This window comes from Pollicipes pollicipes, unplaced genomic scaffold, assembly GCF_011947565.3.
Source record: "Pollicipes pollicipes isolate AB1234 unplaced genomic scaffold, Ppol_2.1 Scaffold_6686;HRSCAF=7923_pilon_pilon_pilon, whole genome shotgun sequence".
NCBI classification, from domain to species: Eukaryota; Metazoa; Arthropoda; class Thecostraca; order Pollicipedomorpha; family Pollicipedidae; genus Pollicipes; species Pollicipes pollicipes.
Window position 1 is genome coordinate 256,593 of NW_023596921.1, and position 22,045 is coordinate 278,637.

The following is a 22,045-nucleotide window of genomic DNA, read 5'->3' on the forward strand; positions in this document are numbered from 1 at the left end:
GGTACGGTACAGGTGCTGGATTTCTTGCTGTCTCTACGAGCAAAGAATCACCTGCAAGCTGTGTTGTTTAAAAATGTGCAATCCATAACTGCACCTTTCCAACAGGAGAACTTTTTAAAAGGGCTTTAGGCGGGTCACGTTCTCGGGGCTTAATATGACTTATTTAAAGTAGTTGTGGCCCAAGCTCGAGATGAAAAGGCTGTATTCCATGTATCAGCGTCCGTCACCTTTCGAGTGACACTTCATAAGGGTCATGCTATACATGCCCAACTCTACATGCCCGTCATGCTAACCCGTCATGGTCAGGACCATCAGGAGAGCCAACTCTACATGCCCATCATGCTAACCCGTCATGGTCAGGACCATCAGGAGAGCCAACTCTACATGCCCGTCATGCTAACCCGTCATGGTCAGGACCATCAGGAGAGCCAACTCTACATGCCCGTCATGCTAACCCGTCATGGTCAGGACCATCAGGAGAGCCAACTCTACATGCCCGTCATGCTAACCCGTCATGGTCAGGACCATCAGGAGAGCCAACTCTACATGCCCGTCATGCTAACCCGTCATGGTCAGGACCGTCAGGAGAGCCAACTCTACATGCCCGTCATGCTAACCCGTCATGGTCAGGGCCATCAGGAGAGCCAACTCTACATGCCTGTCATGCTAACCCGTCATGGTCAGGGCCATCAGGAGAGCCAACTCTACATGCCCGTCATGCTAACCCGTCATGGTCAGGGCCATCAGGAGAGCCAACTCTACATGCCCGTCATGCTAACCCGTCATGGTCAGGGCCATCAGGAGAGCGAGGCTCACGGCTTAGGTCTGAACGCCACGGTAGTCCCTTGAGCTCCTGCAAATCAGCAGGGTGAATGAATAATGAAGCCTGACCTCCCGATAACTGCTACTGCAAAACCAGAGGTTCCGACCACTCCGATCCCACGCTACTCAGCAGATCGATGCTATTACTTTCAGTATTCTATACTTCCCCGTAAATGTTTGCTTTGTTAGTCCCGGATGGACTGCGAGTTTTCTGAACTCCTATCTCCGAACTTTGCTCGGCCTTCTTCTCCGGATTTTTACAAGTATCAAGCGGCATCTGGACACCTAGAGTCCTCCACAGTCTCAAAACTCAACTTCTCATTGATTAAAAAAAACATTGTCTGCCTTTTTGAGCTGCTTGAAGACATGTTTGTGTCACCAGATATATCGTGGGTAGGCTCCATCCTAACGACCGCTTTAATTTTTGGCATGACTTGCACGTTTCGACTGGCATTTACCGTTCCGTAGCTGGTGGACGATGGTGTTCGTGTACCGATCTGGTAGTCAACTTCATGGAGTCTACCTGGTGCCTTTTGACTGCCTCGAACCATCTGACCGTGTTTTCACATCCTTCTGACCCCCTCATTGACTTTATATATGTGCGAGTATATATATATATATATATATATATATATATATATATATATATATATATATATATATATATATATATATATATATATATATATATATTTGCATGTATGTATGCATACATGCATGCTCCAAAGACCTATTTCGAAACCCATTAAGTTCAAGATTTCAATAACCATTTAGCATGCGGTCCATGACGGTAATGAGAGCGTCTTTACGTTTCATTTCTGGGAATCTCCGGGCTATGATCCCATCAAGTCACGTTGACCTACTTTCGAACGGGCGTTTCCGCAGATGCCGTTGTCGTAGGTCACAATAAATACATTAGTGAGGAAAATAGAGTAACAAATGTGACTTAATGTCGCATCATCAACATTGCTGATCGAGTTACCAGATGTTACCACCATCAGGGACCCCATAGACAAAGCATGGATGATGCTATGCCTGGTGATGCTCTGCATGATAACCATGCATGTTGCATGTCATCGACGAGAAACTCTAGAACGACATTTTGGTTTGGAGAGAAGAATGAACTACCGAATTGTCATGGCCCTCAAATGGCCGACATGTGTCTTGTATCTATATGCGTTTGCAATGCAATATGTTCGCAGGTAACCGCTGACATATGCATAAAAACATGCGCTTTAAACCGCCAGGCAGTGACTGGCGAACTGAGGTGGTTAATACCGTTCAGCAAGATATATACATAAAGGTTTCCTTTTCAAGGTCAAACGACACCCGACAGCAATCAGTGAATTGACCTGGACTGAGGTTGTCGGCAGCGGCAGCGGTTGTTCATATACCTAATCATTTGCGGAATAGGGATGCAGCCAGTATGAAGACCGCGGAACGAACGTGCTGCTCTCAAATCGTTTGTAGCCTTTTCATCGGTCAGCATTGATAAAACATCAGGCTGCAGCATCGCAGCAGCATGGTAACCATCCTTTTAACTACAGCATGGCTCCATTGAAACAGAATGGTCATTTTTCGCCAGCACCCTGAAATCGATATCGTGGGGGGCATGAGTTCACCATGCCTAGTAACAGGTGCTGCTTTGCATTAAGCGCGAAGCCACAGCTGGAATACATTTGCGATGTGAGCGAGCGTGATAAGAGCGCGGGGCTCTACAAATCGACTTGACGATAAGGCGATAAGCCTAGCCCACAGCACTTAAAATCACTCAAGTCCAACGTGCGTTACAGTGTATGGTGTTCGAGGGTTCCCGGTAATCTGTCACACGAAAGACAGGCAGCCAGACGTTGACACGTCGGCGGCGTCCACAGGGCCAACCAAGCTGATAGAGCTGACAGGGATAACTACAAAGTTGACAGTAATCAATTAGTTTATGTACACCAGTTGCTCTCCATCCACTGCGATATGCTCGCTGATGGCCAATTCAAGCCTCGCGATACCTCTCCAGGGGGTCCCGCGCACGTGCACTTTGTGACCTCCTCGACCCCAGACTGTGGTGCCGCTCCGGACCGGGATGACTCTCCAGGGAGTCTCGCGCATGCGTACTTTGTGACCTCCTCGACCCCGGACTGTGGTCTTCTCCGGACCGGGATGACTCTCCAGGGAGTCTCGCGCACGCGCACTTTGTGACCTCCTCGACCCCGGACTGTGGTCTTCTCCGGACCGGGATGACTCTCCAGGGAGTCTCGCGCACGCGCAGTTTGTGACCTCCGCGACCCCGGACTGTCGTGCCTCTCCGGACCGGGATGACTCTCCAGCAAGTCACGCACACGCGCACTTTGCGGCCTCCGCGACCCCGGACTGTGGTGCCGCTCCGGACCGAAGTACCTCTCCTTTGCGTCACGTGCACGAGGACCTTGAGATCTCCGCGACCCCGTTCGTCGTTCCAGCAAGGTTGTCATTTTCTTTTTAAATAAGCTGTGATGATTGGGTAAAAATTCCTAGCTAGAAGCGAAAGAGGACGAGTGCCAAGCACACGAGTGGCCTGCTTTGCAGCGGCGGCGGCAAATTCGTTGCCCGCTATCCCTACATGGCCTGGAATCCAGCATAGCATTACAGTTTTGCCCACTCCGACCAATCTCATCAAGCGAGTCAAAATGTCCTGTAAAAAGGGACACTGAGGTTGAAATGTCTTGAGAGCCATGGAGATGCTGAGGAAATCAGACAAGGTGATTGTTGCATGCCGGGATAGGAAGCTGCCAAAATATGTGCAAACTGTGGCTGCTGCAGATAGCTTTATTTTTTTCGAACTGAGTCCGCTCACTTTCTGCGTGACATTCTTACTCTATCGACTGAAGCAATTGCACATTGTTGTCGGCTGGAGCTCCCCAATTATCCCTAACTTATCGCCAGGGCTTCCTAGCAGCGTGGTGTTTTTAGGACTGGCTGAAATGATTGTTTTGCTTTCCTTTGAAAAAAGCAAAGCAATCACATGAAATCACAGCAAATGAGGATAAGCACCAACTTTGCAGCAATTAAAAAAACGCAGCTGGGGCCTCTCAGTTGCCACCAAGTATGTCTCATTTAAAAAAAACATAAAATCCCAGCTTCCCTTCCGGCACGTAGCCATGAGGACTGCAACGCTAGCAGCGCTGCCGGGCCGCTAACACCTCCGCTCGCCCGGTGCTGGTGAGCCTGTGGTGATCAGCTGCGGCTGTGCACTCCATCGGCCGCGCCCGCGTCACCACCCAGGCGTGTACGGCGATCAATACCAGTGCCGACGCGGTGTAAGGCCGCGTGCGTGCTCACGGCACCGGTGCCGTCTCGTGACCGCTCCTTCGCTGTCGAACGGCGCCCAGTTACCGGGGAGGGGGAGGGGAGGGGACGGCGGCAGGACGCTCGCCTGACGCGCTGACTCGTGACAGGGTTCCGGGCGGCGGTTGTGTGCAGGGGTGTGATACGGGCCTGGAGGGTGCACGAGTGCGTAAATGATGCCGCGCACCCGCACGCACAGGCCGCTGCGTGGCATAGGTGCAGAATTGTGAGTCGTAACCTGAAGGGCTCGTGGTTCAGCTGTGTTTGTGGTCGTGCGTGTGTCGTGTACTGAGCCGCGCATGCATTATGCTCTGGACCGCGCTGAAGATGTCTTCTTACTTTGAGCTGTTTTCTCGTCCGCTCATGCCAGGCTATAGAGGCTGAATACTACTTCCCTGGGATTCCCCTGGGTACAATGTCCGTAACCTGAATAATCTACAGGCCGGGCTCGAAATGGCCAGTCGCATGCGATTCCAGGCACAATTTAATGCGACGAGCACATGAAAAGACATTATAGAATCGGCAGTGCCTGTCGCCGGCTGTTCGGCTTTCATTGAGATCTTATCACGGTCAATTCACATGCGGCATTGTTTCGGTGCTATACACCAGGCGAGGCCTCATTTGACAATTAACATGGTGTCTGGCTTCGTTTCACAGCTGTACAGGAAGGTGGCAGTGTGGCTGACAAACCTGGAAAACCCTCGCACCCAAACGGAGTACGAAGACAGCTTCACATTCAAGATGTTCTTTTTCCAATTTGTCAACTACTACTCCTCTCTCGTATACATCGCGTTCTTCAAGGTACGTGACCCCGGAATTTGTGCTAAATTGGCGGTCAAAGTAAAACCTCCTACGCTTAAATAAAACTCTCGGACTACGCATTCAGAATAACAAGCATTGGAAAACCTGAAACATAAACTAATTTCACCGTCCTCTACATCACCGCCCTAAACAACCACTGAGGCCCACTGCTGCGATGTTGAGGTCTAAGCTAACTCGATTCGCCCTTTTACACTGACTAGTAGACACTGGCAACCGACATATTGTACTAGGTACCCAATTCTTTTTGACTTGTGTGCTCTGGATATATCAAATTTCATGTTTATATACGCATATATATATATATATATCCATGTGCCTTGTTAACTAAACTTTGTGACCAGATTTAGATCTTTGATTTACGTTTTCTGGACCCTCATCATTCTTGTAGTACCCATACAAATTCTGGCAGAACCTTTGAATTCAATCAGCCTAGAAAGAGTTCACTGAATCCCTGTTTAAGGAATAGCCTATAGATTACTTTGTACTGTCATTTGGAGCTGAAAATGAAACAATGAAAATAATGGCGCCGATCAAATGAAGAGGCCTATCTCCGGCGATTACGTTTTTTGTTGTTTTTGAGACCTTTCACCATCAGGAGTGTGCACAATCCTTGGCAACCCTGTGCCCCCCCTCATCCTACCAAAATTCTGGTTGGCCCTTTGAGTAGGTACATTCTTGTTTTAGCTCCAGGTTTGCAACACAAACCTGAGCTATTTAATGGCCGTGTAACCGAGCCCGCAAAACCATGCTGCGCTGGCTGAGTTTGAATGCCCCGTTTTATCTGTAAAGGGATAATCGGCATCGAATTCCGTAGCAGTTTTTTTTCGTATTTCGTAATTCCGTAACACAGAGCTGGTGGACCGCAGTCCGTCCCCTTACTCCTCGTCTAGGCCCGTTCTGCAGGTTTCCTACACAGAGCTGGTGGACCGCAGTCCGTCCCCTTACTCCTTGTCTAGGCCCGTTCTGCAGGTTTCCTACACAGAGCTGGTGGACCGCAGTCCGTCCCCTTACTCCTTGTCTAGGCCCGTTCTGCAGGTTTCCTACACAGAGCTGGTGGACTGCAGTCCGTCCCTTACTCCTTGTCTAGGCCCGTTCTGCAGGTTTCCTACACAGAGCTGGTGGACTGCAGTCCGTCCCCTTACTCCTTGTCTAGGCCCGTTCTGCAGGTTTCCTACACAGAGCTGGTGGACTGCAGTCCGTCCCCTTACTCCTTGTCTAGGCCCGTTCTGCAGGTTTCGGCTTGCCCTTCTAACGTTTTATATAACACAAGCAAGGACCACGCCATGAATAAACCCAGCGTGAGCAGCGGGCTTGCCATATGTATGCTCATCCCACCGAATTGATTTAGCGTAACTATGCACGCTCATCATGGGACCAGTTAACGGGTCTTGAGCGTCTTTTTTCGTTGATTTACGGATGGTGCGGATTGTACGGATTGGTAGTACGGATTTTCATGATGCCTGGGTTTTCTCTATCAACCAAACGTCTATGATTTTGTAGCAAACAAGAACACGCTTATTACAAAAGGTAACTGTCAAAAGTTATACACATAAACCAATTGACCAAAAGCTATGTAGGCTTTTCAGCCACAACAGGACACAGATTCTCTAAAATCATGGTTCTTCTGTTTTATTCATGGCTCCTGCCCGCGTGTTTACTCCGGACCACATGAGAACGCCACACGTGACAAAAATTTACCGCATAACTGGTATCTTGGAAATGTTTTCTTACTGTACTCCTAATCAACTACCGCATTGAACACAGGAGTGGCATGCATAAAGAAGTGGGTACTGACGTCATGTAAGCAGAACGTTACAGGGCAAGAATGAGTCAGGAAGCCGAAAGAATGAAAAAGTTAACAGGCATTGAAACATATGTTTAAGTTAACGTACTTTGGGATGCCTTTAGGTTTTCTTGGGCATGGACGTAATCACGACTCTTGGATCGTGGGGACTGGGATACCTTTAGGTTTTCTTGGGCATGGACGTAATCACGACTCTTGGATCGTGGGGACGATCAGGATTGAGGAGGGGGGGGGGGGGTTGAAGCTGGAATGCAGACGACCTGAACTGGAAAGGACATTTTGAGGTGAAGGATTAAAAAAGCAATCATTCTGTGGACAAAATGGTCGGGGGATCTGACAAATGGACATAAAGCATATGCAAAGAACGGGGCAAAACTCATATTTTCCGTCCCCCAATGTCCATAAAGGCTCCGCCATCACTGCGCATGAAACGACAGCCAGACGATAGGTGATGGAGGATAGGCAGCAACATGACAGAACTAGACAGGCTAGCGTCCGGTGCAGGATGCTGAGGCTATATGGCGTCGTCTCCCTCTCAGCCTGGCGGGAAGGGCGGGACAGTTTAGCGTCCGTGGCAGGATGCTGAGGCTATATGGCGTCGCCTCCCTCTCAGCCTGGCAAGAAGGGCGGGCACCGCGGTGAAGCGAATCCGGAGCTCTGGCTTTCCAAATGTGCAATGTAGAACGAAGACGTGCTTTCGTGCTCTAGAATGTGAAACATTTCACAGGCGATCTATAGCCTGGCGCGGGCGGTGGGCGGCGGTCGACGATTCCGCGGGCAGTGGGCGGCAGTCGGCGATTCCGCGGGCGGTGGGCGGCAGTCGACTCCGCGGGTCGCATGCGGCGGGGCTTCAGTGTTACATCAACTGAGTCATACATCATAGCTATACGCTAAAAACACACACAACTGCACAACATCACACTACGAATGACACAAAAAACACCTGTGTTAGTTTCGTGCCACTACAGGGTATGATCTCGTGAACATCAGCATTTACAGCTGACCAGATTCCATGCGTAGGAAAATTTGACTTTTGACTTGACATAATGCGATCAAATATCAAGTTAACAACAACACAACTATCGCCAATCGCGAAATCTCATTGAAAATAATCCACTGGTGTTTTTTCCAGATTTTATCTTTCTTAGTTTGGAAAAGGCTGCGGGCGGGTGTTGTCGCATCGACCACCCGCTATCAGTCCAACTTACGAAAAACGGCGAATCAGGGCGAGGGCTATGAATCACTTGTGTTCCCTGTTTTAAGTCGCCGGCCATCGGCCTCAGGTTGCAGATGCCTAGTTTTCTATTCAGTAGTGCTCCGTTGCAGATGCCTAGTTTTCTATTCAGTAGTGCTCCGTTGCAGATGCCTAGTTTTCTATTCAGTAGTGCCCCACACACACACTTGGACTCTAGCCTCCAAACTTTGCGGAGACAGTGGGCAAATCCACCGAAAGACACGTTTGGTGGCGCACTTTTGAGGTGAGTTTCATAAATGTTAACTGCTATCTCCCCCAGCCAACTTGTTTTGTGAGACACTCCCCTGTCACGTTACCTGCGTCGAGTAGCATCGCGAATGCTGCGACGTCTAGTGGTGCGTACTTGACACGCTCATACACAAGTGCAGATGTCTCAAGCGCGAGGTTTGCTCTCCCACACCTAACTTTGAGAAGCGAAGGTGCTAAATCCGTGGAGAAATCCTACTTGGATGTAATTTGATGATCACTGGGTGTTTTCCCACTGTTCAGCTCACCTCTACCAACCAACTTTTTTCAGCTACACCGACATAGTCTGTGCAGGCTTGTTTTTGATGAGCCATTTAGGAGTCACTCCCGTGCTATTTTGTCTCTACCCTCATCACTGTTCCTTCCCATTTTAAGCCGCCGTAGGCAAGAGCGCCTGTTGAGCTAAAATCCAACCACATAGTTCGAGGGTATTCGGCGTTGGCATTCTGACCAGAGCCACACGCTTGAAAACGCTCGAAGTCTGACAATGCTGCAACTTCGCTTACCTGGCCCAGCTTCGCTGCCCTCGAGTCGTATGCAAGTGATCTATCGACTCTGCTGCTACTGCGCTGTTGCGCCGTTACTGTAGGTCCTTCGCTGCCACGCCGTCGCGTACCTGTGACGGACGTATGACGTTAACGTTTGGTATTTCGCGGACCTAGCAGCCGAGCGAGAGAAACTTCCCTCACTTGGTAGCTTTGCTGCAGATTTTCTCCACCAGTGACATTTTTATATCTTTCCCGACGACGCAGTTTCCTGAAAGCCCGCCGTGATCCGTCGGCTCACACATAGAAGCAACGTCTTACATGTATCAACGTCGTGCGTGCCCCAACTGACGCTTCACTCGACCGTGTTCGCCCCAACAGAACCGGTTCTACACGCACCCCGGCCAGGCGGGCGACACCAAAAACGTGCTGGTGCAGACGCAGGCGGACGTGTGCGACCCGGCCGGCTGCCTCTTCGAGCTGTGCATCCAGCTGGCCATCATCATGGTTGGCAAGCAGGTCCTCAGCAACTTCATCGAGATCCTGTTCCCGTGAGTGTGGGCCCGCCACCCCCGCCAGGCGGAGCGAGAACCATGCGGTGGAATATTCGAGGAAGATACCTGTGACATCAGGGTGCTTTTGAAAGGGCGATCTGTGGAGGGCTTGCACGGTTTGGTGACGGGTATATTGGGTCATGTAAGCTTTTGTTAATGGTGATGAATCGAAGACGGTGTGTTGAGAGTGTGTGGTGTGGGACTTATCTATCTTCTGGCTCCAGCATAAGGTGGCATAATTGTAGTGCAGTACCTCGTATCCTGCTAAGCGCCTCGTTCGTCCTATGCAGGCTGACGACGTTTTCCGCTGTCCATCATAGCAGCTACTCTATGTCGTATGCCTGGTCAGATATCCCATCCAAGCTCAGCACTCCCACCCTGTCCCATCATAGCGTGTACCTGGTCAGATATCCCATCTGAACTCAGCACTCCCACCCCTTCCATCATAGCGTGTACATGGTCAGATATCCCGTCCGAACTCAGCTATCCCCTCCTCTTCCATCATAGCGTCTACCTGGTCAGATAACCCATCTGAACTCAGCACTCCCACCCCTTCCATCATAGCGTGCACATGGTCAGATATTCCGTCCGAACTCAGCACTCCCATCCTCTCCCATCATAGCGTCTACCTGGTCAGATATCCCATCTGAACTCAGCACTCCCACCCCTTCCATCATAGCGTGTACATGGTCAGATATCCCACCCGAACTCAGCACTCCCACCCCCTCTCATCATAGCGTGCATCTGGTCAGATGTCCCATCCAAACTCAGCACTCCCACCCCTTCCATCATAGCGTGTACATGGTCAGATATCCCACCCGAACTCAGCACTCCCACCCCCTCTCATCATAGCGTGTACCTGGTCAGATATTCCATACGAACTCAGCACTCCCACCCCCTCTCATCATAGCGTGCATCTGGTCAGATGTCCCATCCAAACTCAGCACTCCCACCCTCTCCCATCATAGCGTGTACATGGTCAGATGTCCCATCCAAACTCAGCACTCCCATCCTCTCCCATCATAGCGTGTACCTGGTCAGATATCCCATCCGAACTCAGTACTCCCATCCTCTCCTATCATAGCGTTTACCTGGTTAGATATCCCATCTGAACTCAGCACTCCCATCCTCTCCCATCATAGCGTTTACCTGGTCAGATATCCCATACGAACTCAGCACTCCCACCCTCTCCCATTATAGCGTGTACCTGGTCAGACATCACATCCGAACTCAGCACTCCCACCCTGTCCCATCACCTGGCCCCCAAAGGGGACGCGCGGTCTATTGATCGGGCGGAGGCCTCTCGGCGCGTGCTCACCTGGCTGCACAGGCCATTGCCCCGTCCTCCACTAGGACCAGTCTGATTGTGGCGCTCGCCCGGTCAGGCGCGGTGAGTGATGGCGTCCTCATTGGGTCCTGTGGTCGGCCGGCCGGCGGTCCGCCCGCTCCGTGCTGTCCACTATGGCCCGGCACGCCATTTGCTAATGGCACCAGAGCGGCGGCTGATGCGCTCCCCCGTTATGCATTGCCATTGGCATGGTGATTATATGATACGCCTCTCCATAACAGCGGAATAGCCGACCATTTCCTCGGTTTGTGGGGTTTACAGAAGACGTTGCCGCCTGGACTATATTGTCGTGTGTAGTGGGTATTATTTGCGCTAATCGGGAGCTAGTGCATATGCTACGAATGCACGTGTGGTGTAAACCGCTCCGAACTCAAATGTTTCCAGTAGTCCCCAGGTATTGCAGGTACTCATTAAATGTTTTATCATCCATTATGCATAGGCGCGCCCTAAAACTCCAACCAACAACAACATCCATTACGCATATCAGGTCTTCATGAAGTGTTTTGATAAATATAATTGCGCACCCACTTGAACCGATACGCAGAAATATTTGTTATATATATATATATATATATATATATATATACCATGTGATACATTTCCAACAGGTATGCCGTGAGCGTGGCTATGTAGGGGATGATGATTATGGATTGATTTTTATTATGATTTGATGCCCAGGATTATGAATGCCCTGGGGAATGATCAGGCGGCGAATGGCCATGTGAAGAACGTGGACACGCCACCGAGTACGGAACGGTTAGGTTGAACTACTGCCTAGCACGGTCTGACACACAGCGTGGTATTAAAGACCGTGCTGTTTTTCGCACTGCAGGAAAATAATGAACTGGTGGCGCGCGAGAGCGTCCTTGAACAAAGTGGAGGATACTAAAGAGCTCTACACACGCTGGGAACAGGACCATGACCTGCAGGGTCTGGACACCCTCTCCCTGTTTGAGGAATACCTCGAGATGGGTGAGCTTCCACTGATAGTACCAGGCCCACCGGGATTAATGTGTAGTAATGTAATGTGTAGTAATGTAATTAATGTGTAGTAAAGTAATGTGTTAGTGTGAAATATCCACTCATTCCACATAAGTCCGAGTGCCAGTGGAATATGGTCATTCGACGTGGGCATAGCCGAGTCAAGAATGGGGAACCTGTAGATTCGTCGAGCTATCAGAGGCGGTCATTGAATGTTGCCTCTGACGCTGTTTTCAAAGATGCGTGCGTTCTGAACCGGGCTGTTTGGTGTGTTAATGACTCTGACAATGCTTTCTGATTTGTTTTTGCCAAAATGCTACCAGCGATTCCGTGGGAGTCCCTAGTGCAGTATTGCTACTTATCCATTGCAGATTCTTGAGTCATTTACGTATGTGTGCCTCGTTTTTCCTGGCAACCGACTTGTATGCGTGTCTCATTTTCCAGTGACCTGTCGCTGACTCGCCTCTATTTCAGTCATCCAGTACGGTTTCGTGACGCTGTTCGTGGCTGCGTTCCCACTGGCGCCGTTCTTTGCGCTGATCAACAACATCGGGGAGATCCGGCTGGACGCCTACAAGTACGTGACGCAGGTGCGACGACCGTTGGCCCAGCGTGTGCAGGACATCGGCGCCTGGTACGGCATCCTCCGAGGCATCACCTACCTGGCCGTCACCTTCAACGTAAGCCATCCGCCAAGACTTAGGGGGAATTAGAACTGAATCAAAGACTAAAACTAAAACATAAACGAAAATTAAAACAAAAAGCATGCAATGAGCCTCACACTAACAGCTTCACGAACTGGTATCTTTGTAAGCGTAGCAAAACGATCCTCTGTATTAGTTAAGTGGTTGGAGACAGGAAGTGGGCTGCGAAGGCTACCTAAAATATAAGCAAACGGCAACAAATATAAAGTGTCGTGCATGATTTTGCAAGAAACGTAGGATTTTTGCATATGCTATTACTCTATTATTCTTGTGAGAACGGTTAAAATATGAAGCATAAATATTTACTTAAAACATGTACAAAGCATTCAGTGGACCGCCCATACATTGTATTTAGCTTAATGGATATGCCATGGACGGTGATTGCACTGCGTCGTATTAGTTGCCGTGAATTGCGCTGAGTTTTCAGCGTTTCCGTACTTCCGTGACGTCACAATCGGTTGTGGAAAACCTCGTTGGTCGGCAGGCGTTGGTGATCGCGTTCACGAGCGACTTCATACCACGTCTAGTGTACTGGTACAAGTACAGCGAGTCGGGCACCCTGGACGGCTACATCAACGGCACGCTGTCCGGTCAGTGCATCCCAGAGCCCATGAGCTCGGAGACATGGATCGGCCCGTCCCCATGGCAGGCTTTTCAGTGGCTGAGTGACCCATCCAAGGACGCCGTCGCCCACTTGAGTCTGTTCCGTCTGTTTCGGTGTCAGTGCTCTGTGTCAGACTCTCACGAGCCTCACCACCGGCGCGCACCTCACCTCCGCCGCACATGGGTCTCCCAGCCGTCACGGGGCTGATCACCACACGGCAAGGACCACAGACCGCGCTGTCTTACCCTGAACCACCACCGCCGCCGCCGCACATGGGGCCTCACCAGCCGTCCCTCCCCTGCCGGTGTTCAGCCCGCCACACCCCCGCGCATGTCTGACCAGCCGTCCTTCCCTGCCGGTGTTCAGCCCGCAACATCCCCGCGCATGCTTCACTAGCCGTCCCTCCCCTGCCGGTGTTTAGCCCGCCACATCCCCGCGCATGCCTCACCAGCCGTCACTCCCCTGCCGGTGTCCAGCCCGCCACAACCCCGCGCATGTCTCACCAGCCGTCCCTCCCCTGCCGGTGTTCAGCCCGCCACATCCCCACGCATGTCTCACCAGCCGTCCCTCCCCTGCCGGTGTTCAGCCCGCCCCACCCCCGCGCATGTCTGACCAGCCGTCCTTCCCTGCCGGTGTTCAGCCCGCCACATCCCCGCGCATGCCTCATTAGCCGTCCCTCCCCTGCCGGTGTTCAGCCCGCCCCACCCCCGCGCATGTCTGACCGGCCGTCCCTCGCTCTGCAGTGTTCAACACGTCCGACTTCCCGCCGGGCTACGCACCGGACCCTCAGATTGACGACCGCAAGTTCGAGACGTGCCGGTACCGGGGCTTCCGCACGCCGCCTGACTCGGAGCATCCGTACGAGACCAACATGATGTACTGGCACGTGTTCGGCGCGCGGCTCGCCTTCGTCGCCATCTTCGAGGTGGGTGTTTGGTGCCTCGCAAGGTCATGCTGTGCTTTTGCGCAGCTGTGCAGTAGACAGCTTCGGTCGCGAATGATTGGTGGCGAAATGAACGTCACTGGTACGATGTCGTCGAGCCTGAGCATCCAGCGAACACCACCACATACAACAATGCATGAGCCATCAAAGCATGGCTAATTTAAGCGGTTCCGGCGTTTTACTTGAAGCTCAGAGTTAGTGCATGCAGTCTGAATGCTTGAGCTGAGATGCTCAGAGTCCACCTTGCAGGTGAACCCAGTGTTTAATGAATCTGCTCAGCCCGTCGTCAGCATCAAGCCTTCCCGGAATAAGCGCTGCAACTGCCAGGAGCTGTGGCCGGAAAGGAGCTGCGGCCAGCAGAGAACAGCGATGTTCGCCTTCGCACCGTACACCGCCACACGCACTGACTGTGGCGACTTCACCGCTGTTGTCTGTCCGGTCGGCAGCACGTGGTGATCGGCCTGACGGGCGTCATGGCGTACGCCATCCCCGACATCCCTGGGAACGTCAAGGTGCAGATCAACCGGGAGAGGATGCTCGCCCGAGAAGCGCAGTTCGAGGCCGAGATGTACAGGTGAGGCTGAAATATGCATTTACATGCACATATGGCATGCACATGTGCATGACATAGGGCGGTATGTGCGGGTCAGACCGGGGTGTGCAGGCCAGACCGGGTGTGCAGGTCAGACCGGGGTGTGCAGGTCAGACCGGGGTGTGCAGGTCAGACCGGGGTGTGCAGGTCAGACCAGGGGTGTGCAGGTCAGACCGGGGTGTGCAGGTCAGACCGGGGTGTGCAGGTCAGACCGCGGTGTGCAGGTCAGACCGGGGTGTGCGGTTCAGACCGCGGTGTGCAGGTCAGACCGGGGTGTGCAGGTCAGACCGGGGTGTGCAGGTCAGACGGGGTGTGCAGGTCAGACCGCTGTGTTGCAGGGTCAGACCGCGGTGTGCAGGTACAGACGGGGTGTGCAGGTCAACCGGGGTGTGCAGGTCAGACCGGGGGTGTGCAGGTCAGACCGGGGTGTGCAGGTCAGACTCGGGGTGTGCAGGTCAGACCGGGGTGTGCAGGTCAGACCGGGGTGTGCAGGTCAGACGGGGTGTGCAGGTCAGACGGGGGTGTGCAGGTCAGACCGCGGTGTGCAGGTCAGACCGGGGTGTGCAGGTCAGACCGGGGTGTGCAGGTCAGACCGGGGTGTGCAGGTCAGACCGGGGTGTGCAGGTCAGACTGGGGTGTGCAGGTCAGACCGGGGTGCACGGTTATACCGCGATGTACGGATTAGACCTAAGTGTAAAGGTGAGACAGAGGAGTACAGGTTATACAAAATTGTAGAGATAAGGCTAAAATGCACAGGTTAGGCACAGATGTACGGGTTATACCGAAATGTGCAGGTTAGGCCGAGATATACAGGCGAGGCAGGGATGTACAAGATATCCCGGATGTGCGGATGAGAGCTAGAGATGTATGCACAAATAAGTCAAGATGTGCAAGTTATACTGGAATGTCCAGGTGAGGCAATCATGTGCATACCAGACGGTCATGTGTGGGCGAGACATGTTTGCATCTGAGGTCGGGATGTGCATTTAAGGACAATAATCGAGGCGTACGTATGTGTTAGAAACAGGTGTAAAGGAAGCCCAGTAATCAGCTCACGCGATGGATGTGCAAACCCGAGATTTTTAAGGTATGAGTAAGCTAACGTGGACCAGGAAGGGGTAGATGATGTACATAGATGTGCGCGGACGATGCTGGTGAGTATCAGCGGCTGTACGGAACAACGAGGTACATGGCTGGGCAGCGCGAGCGGCTGGAGAAGTGCTGCAGCCGCGGATGGTCGTAAAATAACACCAAACTTTTGAATCTCTCGTAAAATATGCATTAAAATTCGTCTTAGAAATGATTTGATAAAGTATATTATTGCCCTAGCCTTCAAGGGTAAGTTTTAGTGCGGTGCTCCAATCTGACTTTGCCAAGTATTAATCGAAATGAGCATGACGAAGACAAAACGTAGTCACGCTACCGTAATATAAACACCTTGCAAAAGGCATGCCGAAATATTACTTTCAATGATTCTTGATTAAGTATTAACATTCAGCAAAGGTGTGGTGTTTGACTTGGCATCGAGCACATTTCCAAATTTGCGGCAGCGATGCTTCGGCAGCTCTCCCGGAAGTCCCGGAGGTCAGAAACCCCTTTGTTGTTTGTGATCGGTCTCGGCAGGTGAAAGGGTTTTGTCCAGGTGCGTCGCAGGTGAAAGGGTTTTGTCCAGGTGCGTCGCAGGTGAAAGGGTTTTGTCCAGGTGCGTCGCAGGCCCACCTGCGCCTGTTGACATCGCCCCGTCGTAGGCTGACGTGAGGGGTTTAGGACTGGAGGAGTGTCGGCACCACTGTTGTTCAGCTTGCATAATCTATTGGACGACTGAACAGACTAAATCTGCCAACATTGAAGTCTGCTGTATCTCCGTTTGCGTAGGCTATGATAGCTTGTCCAAGTAGGCACCATGTATGCTATTGAGACATGATCTGCAGTAAGTCAGCGTATCTCTCGGCCGGCTTTGGCGGGTTGTTTATCGGTCTCCGCTGGCCGTATGTGTCCGCAGGCTGAAGAAGGAGCGTGAGCTGACGCAGCCGCCGGCCAGCCGCCGCTCCTCGAGCCGCGAGACCGACTCCCGTGCCTCCTGGAGAATCTCGGCGCCCTGCAGCCGGCGTGACTCACGAGCCTACGGCGACTTCGCCAGCTGAGGTGACCGCCCACGGCCACCCGGCCAATCCGCCGGGGAGGTCAGCGAGCAAGACAATCCGGGGTCAGCCCGTGGTCAGCCCGGCGACGGCCTGTTGAGGCCAGTGACCAGCTGGTGGCAGCCTGGTGTTCGCCTGGGGACAGCGCTGGAAGGTCTGAGGACTGCCTTGGGACGGCAAAAAGACAGCGCGGGAATGGTATGGGAACAGCCCCAGAGCGGGCTGGGCACGGATTAGGGGGATCTGGGGTGAACCCGGGGCGGAAGCGTAGCCGCCAACCAGCATCGCAGGACGAAGCAATAGCCTTACATGTGTGGTACTTTTCATGACGGTCGTGCTGGCATGTTTTCCAACCAGCGGCATTTATGCATTATCTACTGGTATCGCCTGGTGCTGTGTGCCGACAGCACACCCTCAGCGTCCGTGCGTCGCTGCCAGCACCGATCACGCACGTCCCAGTAGTATATATTTTTGATGGATTACATATCGGGCCAAAAGCACGCTGTCGTAGTAGGGAAGTTCCACTGGGAACCTAGTCAACCGCGCTTAAGCTTCTCCACAGACACGCGGTCCAATGAGCTGTAAGTACTGTTAAGCCTGCGATGTTGTTGCGAAACTTTTATCAACCATGTCGTCCATGTCAGGTATCTTATTATAGCGGATTGTCTGTTATCTAAACTCTCACGCAAGCGCCACCGGCTCGCTGTGCTGCCTTGCTGCGGTGTTGGTGGATGCGGCTGCACCGAAGCAGAGTGGTATGATTACATAGCATACACCCAATTGCTGTCGAGCGCGAATAATGACCCCCATGCCTCGTGGAGAACAGACGTTCAAATGCGTGCAAACATTATTGTTCCAATGATACTCGTGGTACACGTGTAGACGTCTTCAAAGCCAAACATTTATAATACATAATGCACCACCCTGCCACTCTGTTTCATAAACGTGATAAGCCCGGTAATGGAGTCTAAGCACAGCGCCCCTAACCTATAAGTCGGTGGCGTCGAGGTGCGGGAATAGCGATACTGTGAGCTCCTGTGAGCAATGCTATAGACTAACAGAGGAGTGGGGAGAAACACGAGAAAACGCAATAGAGCGTCGTGGTACCGACAAAGGAGTGGGCAGCAACTCACCCTAGAAATGGACGGCCATGATTCCAACAGAAGAGTGGGCACAAACTTACTTCCAAAATAGACGGTACTGACATCGGCTCTTGTTGGCTGTTAAGTCGCTTCTGCTCAGGAGAGCGTTCACCACGTGACAGTTGCCAGCAGATCATTTTACAAGCTTACTCTCTCTAACATTGCTTGAGTTTGCATGACGTCATCTATCTCTATAGTCGGTCTCTGCACATGCGTTGTTTTGCAGCGTCGCAGAATGCTTCATCGTTTTGGCGCCATCAGCAGCTCGCAAGATTTTAAAGTGCGGTAGCTTTGTGCACGCTGCGCGTATAAACGTGACAAATGCCCGTGCCAAAGATGTGGCTTTTGATGCAATTATCTCGGCACTGCGGCTCACCTATCGGCGCTGTGACTCTCTCACCCCACACACGCGTACTGAAGCTCTTGAGCGATGCTGGCATTCAGCCTGTTTTTGTTTTTTGTAGGCGCTGAATCAGTTGCGAAAAAACGTCATGCGTCGCTCGGTGGACGTTCTAAATACCCATCGCTGAACCAGAGTCGGCACCCATCATCAACGTGATCATTTTCGTCCTGTGAATGGGGTTTGCCGGCAGCAGCGGCGCGTGCTAGCTGGGCGGGGTGGCGGCCGCTCCCTTCCCCCAGCGCCAACGGTCTGGTGACGCCCGGGTCGACCGCGCCCTCCGGCCGGGCCGGGCGGCGCGTGCCGGCCAGAATTTCCATACCAATAGCGCGCCAATCAGCCGGGGCTAGTGCGGCAGGCTTTTTAGCCGGCACGGGCGGCGAAAGACCGCGGAGGACCAGAGCTTCGGGGCCGCGTAGACTTGTCTGTGGGTGTGAGGCGTCCGGAAAGTCAGGCCATTGGCAGCGAGTGGCGGATGGAGTTCCGGTAGGGCGGGTTAGCGGGGGGAAGTTGGGCACACCTCCCTCTGGGCGTGCCACCCCACCGCGTCGTATCCGAAGACCGCCCCTGCTGCGGCTGGCGCCACACCGTGCTGACGGGCCAGCAGTGGCCCGCCAACCAGAGGTGCGCCAACATGCGCGCGCTCGCGCTACTCGCGGCCGTGGTCTGCGTGTGCGCCTGCGTGGCGGCGGCACAGGAGACGCCGGCGGAGGAGATCGGAGGGGGTCAGGTCCGCACCGACCTGACGACCGCCGCGGTCACGGAGGGGCCGCCGCCGCCGGCGCCGACCACAGGTGATGCTCCGTCAGAAGAGGTGCAAGCCGGAGGTGAGCAGACGACCACGGAGGTGACGGCTGGGAGCACAACCGAAGCGCAGCAGCTGGGGGATCCAACTCCGCCGGAGCCGACGGCTGCCCCGACCGCAGAGGGACGGACCATACCGCCGGCGGCCGAGCAGCTCGAGACGGGGGACGGCGAGTCGTCCGACTGCGACTTCTCCGAATCGACGTGCTGGTGGCGGCCGGACGGCGCGCCGTACCGTCACTACAGCTGGCGACGGGGCTCGCCCCAGACGGCCTTCTACTTGGGTGGTCCGGACGCCGACGCCGCCGGCGAGCAGGGCGCCGACGCCGGCTACGCCTTCGTCGACGCGTCCGTCTTCCGTGACGTGAACATTCCCGACTTTTATCTGAGCGCGTGGCTGACATCGCCGACGCGGCCGCCGCCCGGCCCGGCCGGCCGCTGCCTCCGCTTCATGTACAACACGGCCGGCGCCAGCGTACACAGCATGCGTGTGCTGCGCATCGACCACGTGCCGACAGTCTACCTGAACCGCACCCGCTGGCCGCGCGACGACGAGGCGCCGCCGCCGCCGCTGTACGCGGAGGCGCGGAACGCGTCGGAAACGACCGTCGCCAACGCCACGGGCCGCGCCTACATTATGCGGCAGCAAAACGTGACGGAGACGTTGTGGGAGGCCCGCGACGCGACGGACGGCGCGTGGCGCGAGGGTAAGGTGACTTACAACACGGGCTACGAGCACCGGCTGGTGTTCGAGGTGGTGCCGCAGCTGGCGGCGCAGGCCGGTCGCGGGTACGTCGCCGTCGACGACGTTTCGCTGGCGGAGGGTGCCTGCGACGACGACTGCGGCTTCGAGGATGACCTCTGCCGCTGGAGCAACGCCGCCGACGACGACTTCGACTGGCTGCTGGGCCGAGGCAGTCGCAAGAAGGTGACAGGTCCGATCCGCGACCAGAGCAGCTCACGCTCCTACAGCCGCATTGGCGGCTACACGTTCGCTGACTCGTCGCACCCGCGCCGGCCGGGCGACCAGGCGCGGCTCGAGAGCGCGGTGTTCGAAACGGTGGAGCCGCTCTGCCTCGGCTTCTTACACCAATATGTTCGGCGCCGGCGTGGGCCGACTGGCCGTGCGGCAGGTGTCGGGCGGCGGCACGCCTCGCACGCGCACCCTCTGGCAAGTGGACGGCGGATCGGGCTCGCAGCTCAGCTGGGAGCTGGGCCACGTCACGCTCGCCTCGCCGGACCGCTTCAAGGTGCAGCTGGAGGCGACCGTCGGCGAGCCGGGCGCCGGCGACATCGCCGTCGACTCGCTCCGCGTGGAGGCGGGGGCGTGCCCGACGCTGCCGGCGTCGGCCGGCGGCGACGGCGACGCCAGCTGTGCCTTCCGCGACGACACGTGCGGGTGGACGCTGGGCGGCGCCCGGCCGCGGCTGTGGACACGCGCCGCCGGCGGCCATACGACGCTGGGCTCTCCCGCCCTCCAGCCGCCCGACCACTTCCTCAGCTTTGCCGTGTCCGGCTACGAGCACCAGGCGGGCGCGCGCGACCGCGTGCTCTCGCCGGAGGTTCGCGACCGACCGCGCGTGTGCTTCAGTTTCTGGGTGCACCTGGCGTCGCACATCGCCACCATGCCGCGCCTGGGCAGCCTGCAGGTGATTCTCGTCAACGCCTCCAACAACGCCAGCGCGCCACTCTGGCGGGTGGACAACCACCTGAGGCACGGCTGGGTGCGCGCGCAGGCGGCGTTCTCGGCGTCGGCGCCGGTCCGGCTGGCGCTGGAGGCCGTGCGTGGCTCAGGCGTGAGCGGCGTGCTCGGCGTCGACGACGTGGTGATACACGACGGCGACTGCGCCACGCTGCCGGCTGCCGCCGCCGTCTCGCCGCTCGACTGCTGGTTCGACGTCGACGAGTGCGGCTGGACGGTGGCGGCGGCTGAGGGCGAGAGTTGGCGCGCCGCCGCCACCGGCTACGGCGTGCCGCAGCTGCTCGACCACACCCATCGCGTCGAGACCGGCTACGAGTACTTCGACCCGTTCAACCAGCGCGCGACGGCGCGCCTGGTGTCGGCCGAGGTGCCGGCCGGCCAGCGGCTCTGTCTCAGCCTCTGGTACACCTGCATCGGCGGCGTGCAGGACGACGCGTCGCTCTCGGTGCGCCGGCAGGGCGGCGACAACGGCACGGCGGAGGTGCTCTGGCAGGTGACGCAGGGCCGGAGCGGCCACACCGGGCGCCGCTACACCTGGCACTACGGCCAGGTCGCCGTGCAGGCCGCGGAGCGCGCGGCGCGGCTCGAGATCCAGGCGATTGGCATGCAGGCCGGCTTCGCCATCGACGACGTCAGAACTGTGACCGGCGAGGCTCCCTGCAGCGTGCGGCCCGACTGGGCGCGCCCAGCGCCACCACCGTAACTGATGGTTACCACAACGGTCGGAAGAGGCGCTGCTGTAGTATGTGATTGCCAAACGCATGCATGCGCATCGCGATGCAATGCAGTGGTTCAGGACGCTACTTTTACATATTTTCCAGGCGTCCGTTAAATGTCTTAAAGTGAGTGCACACTTATATTTTCTGAGCATTTTTGAGAAGCGTGTTACCTATGCCCTGACTTACAGCGTTTACATTTTTGGTGCATTTTACTGAGAAGCGTGTTAACTATGCCCTGGCTTACAGCCTACATATCACTTCCCGGTAAACTTCCTCGCGACGGGCCATTGACATTAACCTGTTGCAAGGTATAGCTTCGGACGCTGCGACACTTGTACATAGCATTGTGTTTTACAAAATATATGCACGGCTTTGAAAAGCGTCGAGACTTGAAGTGTGCGTTTTGTCGTCAGGTTCATCGCTTTGGGATCGGTGTCACGCACGGCCATTGTCACAAGCTCCACAGCATTGCCGATAGCACGCCGAGGCTGCACTTACTGTTGTCTGGACGCCCACTTCCGTTGTACCTGCCCGCTTCCGACGTAAAAGAAATTTTAAAAAACCAGAAAGTCTTTTCAATCCGTGAACGGAATAGAACAGCTGCTTTGCAGCAACGATCCATGCGATCACGATGCTGTGGTACGTGGCTGCTACCTGCG

At 54.6% G+C, this 22,045-nt stretch overlaps 2 protein-coding genes across 4 annotated transcripts in view; both read left to right on the forward strand.

Moving 5' to 3' along the window:
- LOC119107710 (anoctamin-5) overlaps positions 1-17,544 on the forward strand; it is a 56,435-nt gene extending 38,891 nt beyond the window's left edge. For all 3 annotated transcript variants that reach the window (XM_037231248.1, XM_037231249.1, XM_037231250.1), the window contains 8 exons: positions 4,798-4,941; positions 9,134-9,303; positions 11,487-11,626; positions 12,110-12,315; positions 12,824-12,929; positions 13,687-13,868; positions 14,333-14,460; positions 16,481-17,544. In XM_037231248.1, the coding sequence (XP_037087143.1) occupies positions 4,798-4,941; positions 9,134-9,303; positions 11,487-11,626; positions 12,110-12,315; positions 12,824-12,929; positions 13,687-13,868; positions 14,333-14,460; positions 16,481-16,622 (1,218 nt within the window). In that variant the 3' untranslated portion in view covers positions 16,623-17,544. The remainder of the gene's footprint in view (positions 1-4,797; positions 4,942-9,133; positions 9,304-11,486; positions 11,627-12,109; positions 12,316-12,823; positions 12,930-13,686; positions 13,869-14,332; positions 14,461-16,480) is intronic.
- A 1,250-nt stretch (positions 17,545-18,794) lies between these two features.
- Positions 18,795-21,780, forward strand: LOC119107241 (MAM and LDL-receptor class A domain-containing protein 1-like). The gene is given in 3 exon segments (XM_037230653.1): positions 18,795-20,106; positions 20,108-20,380; positions 20,447-21,780. Coding segments are annotated over 3 exon segments (2,508 nt in total). The 5' UTR covers position 18,795; the 3' UTR covers positions 21,371-21,780.
- Positions 21,781-22,045: the final 265 nt, after the last annotated feature.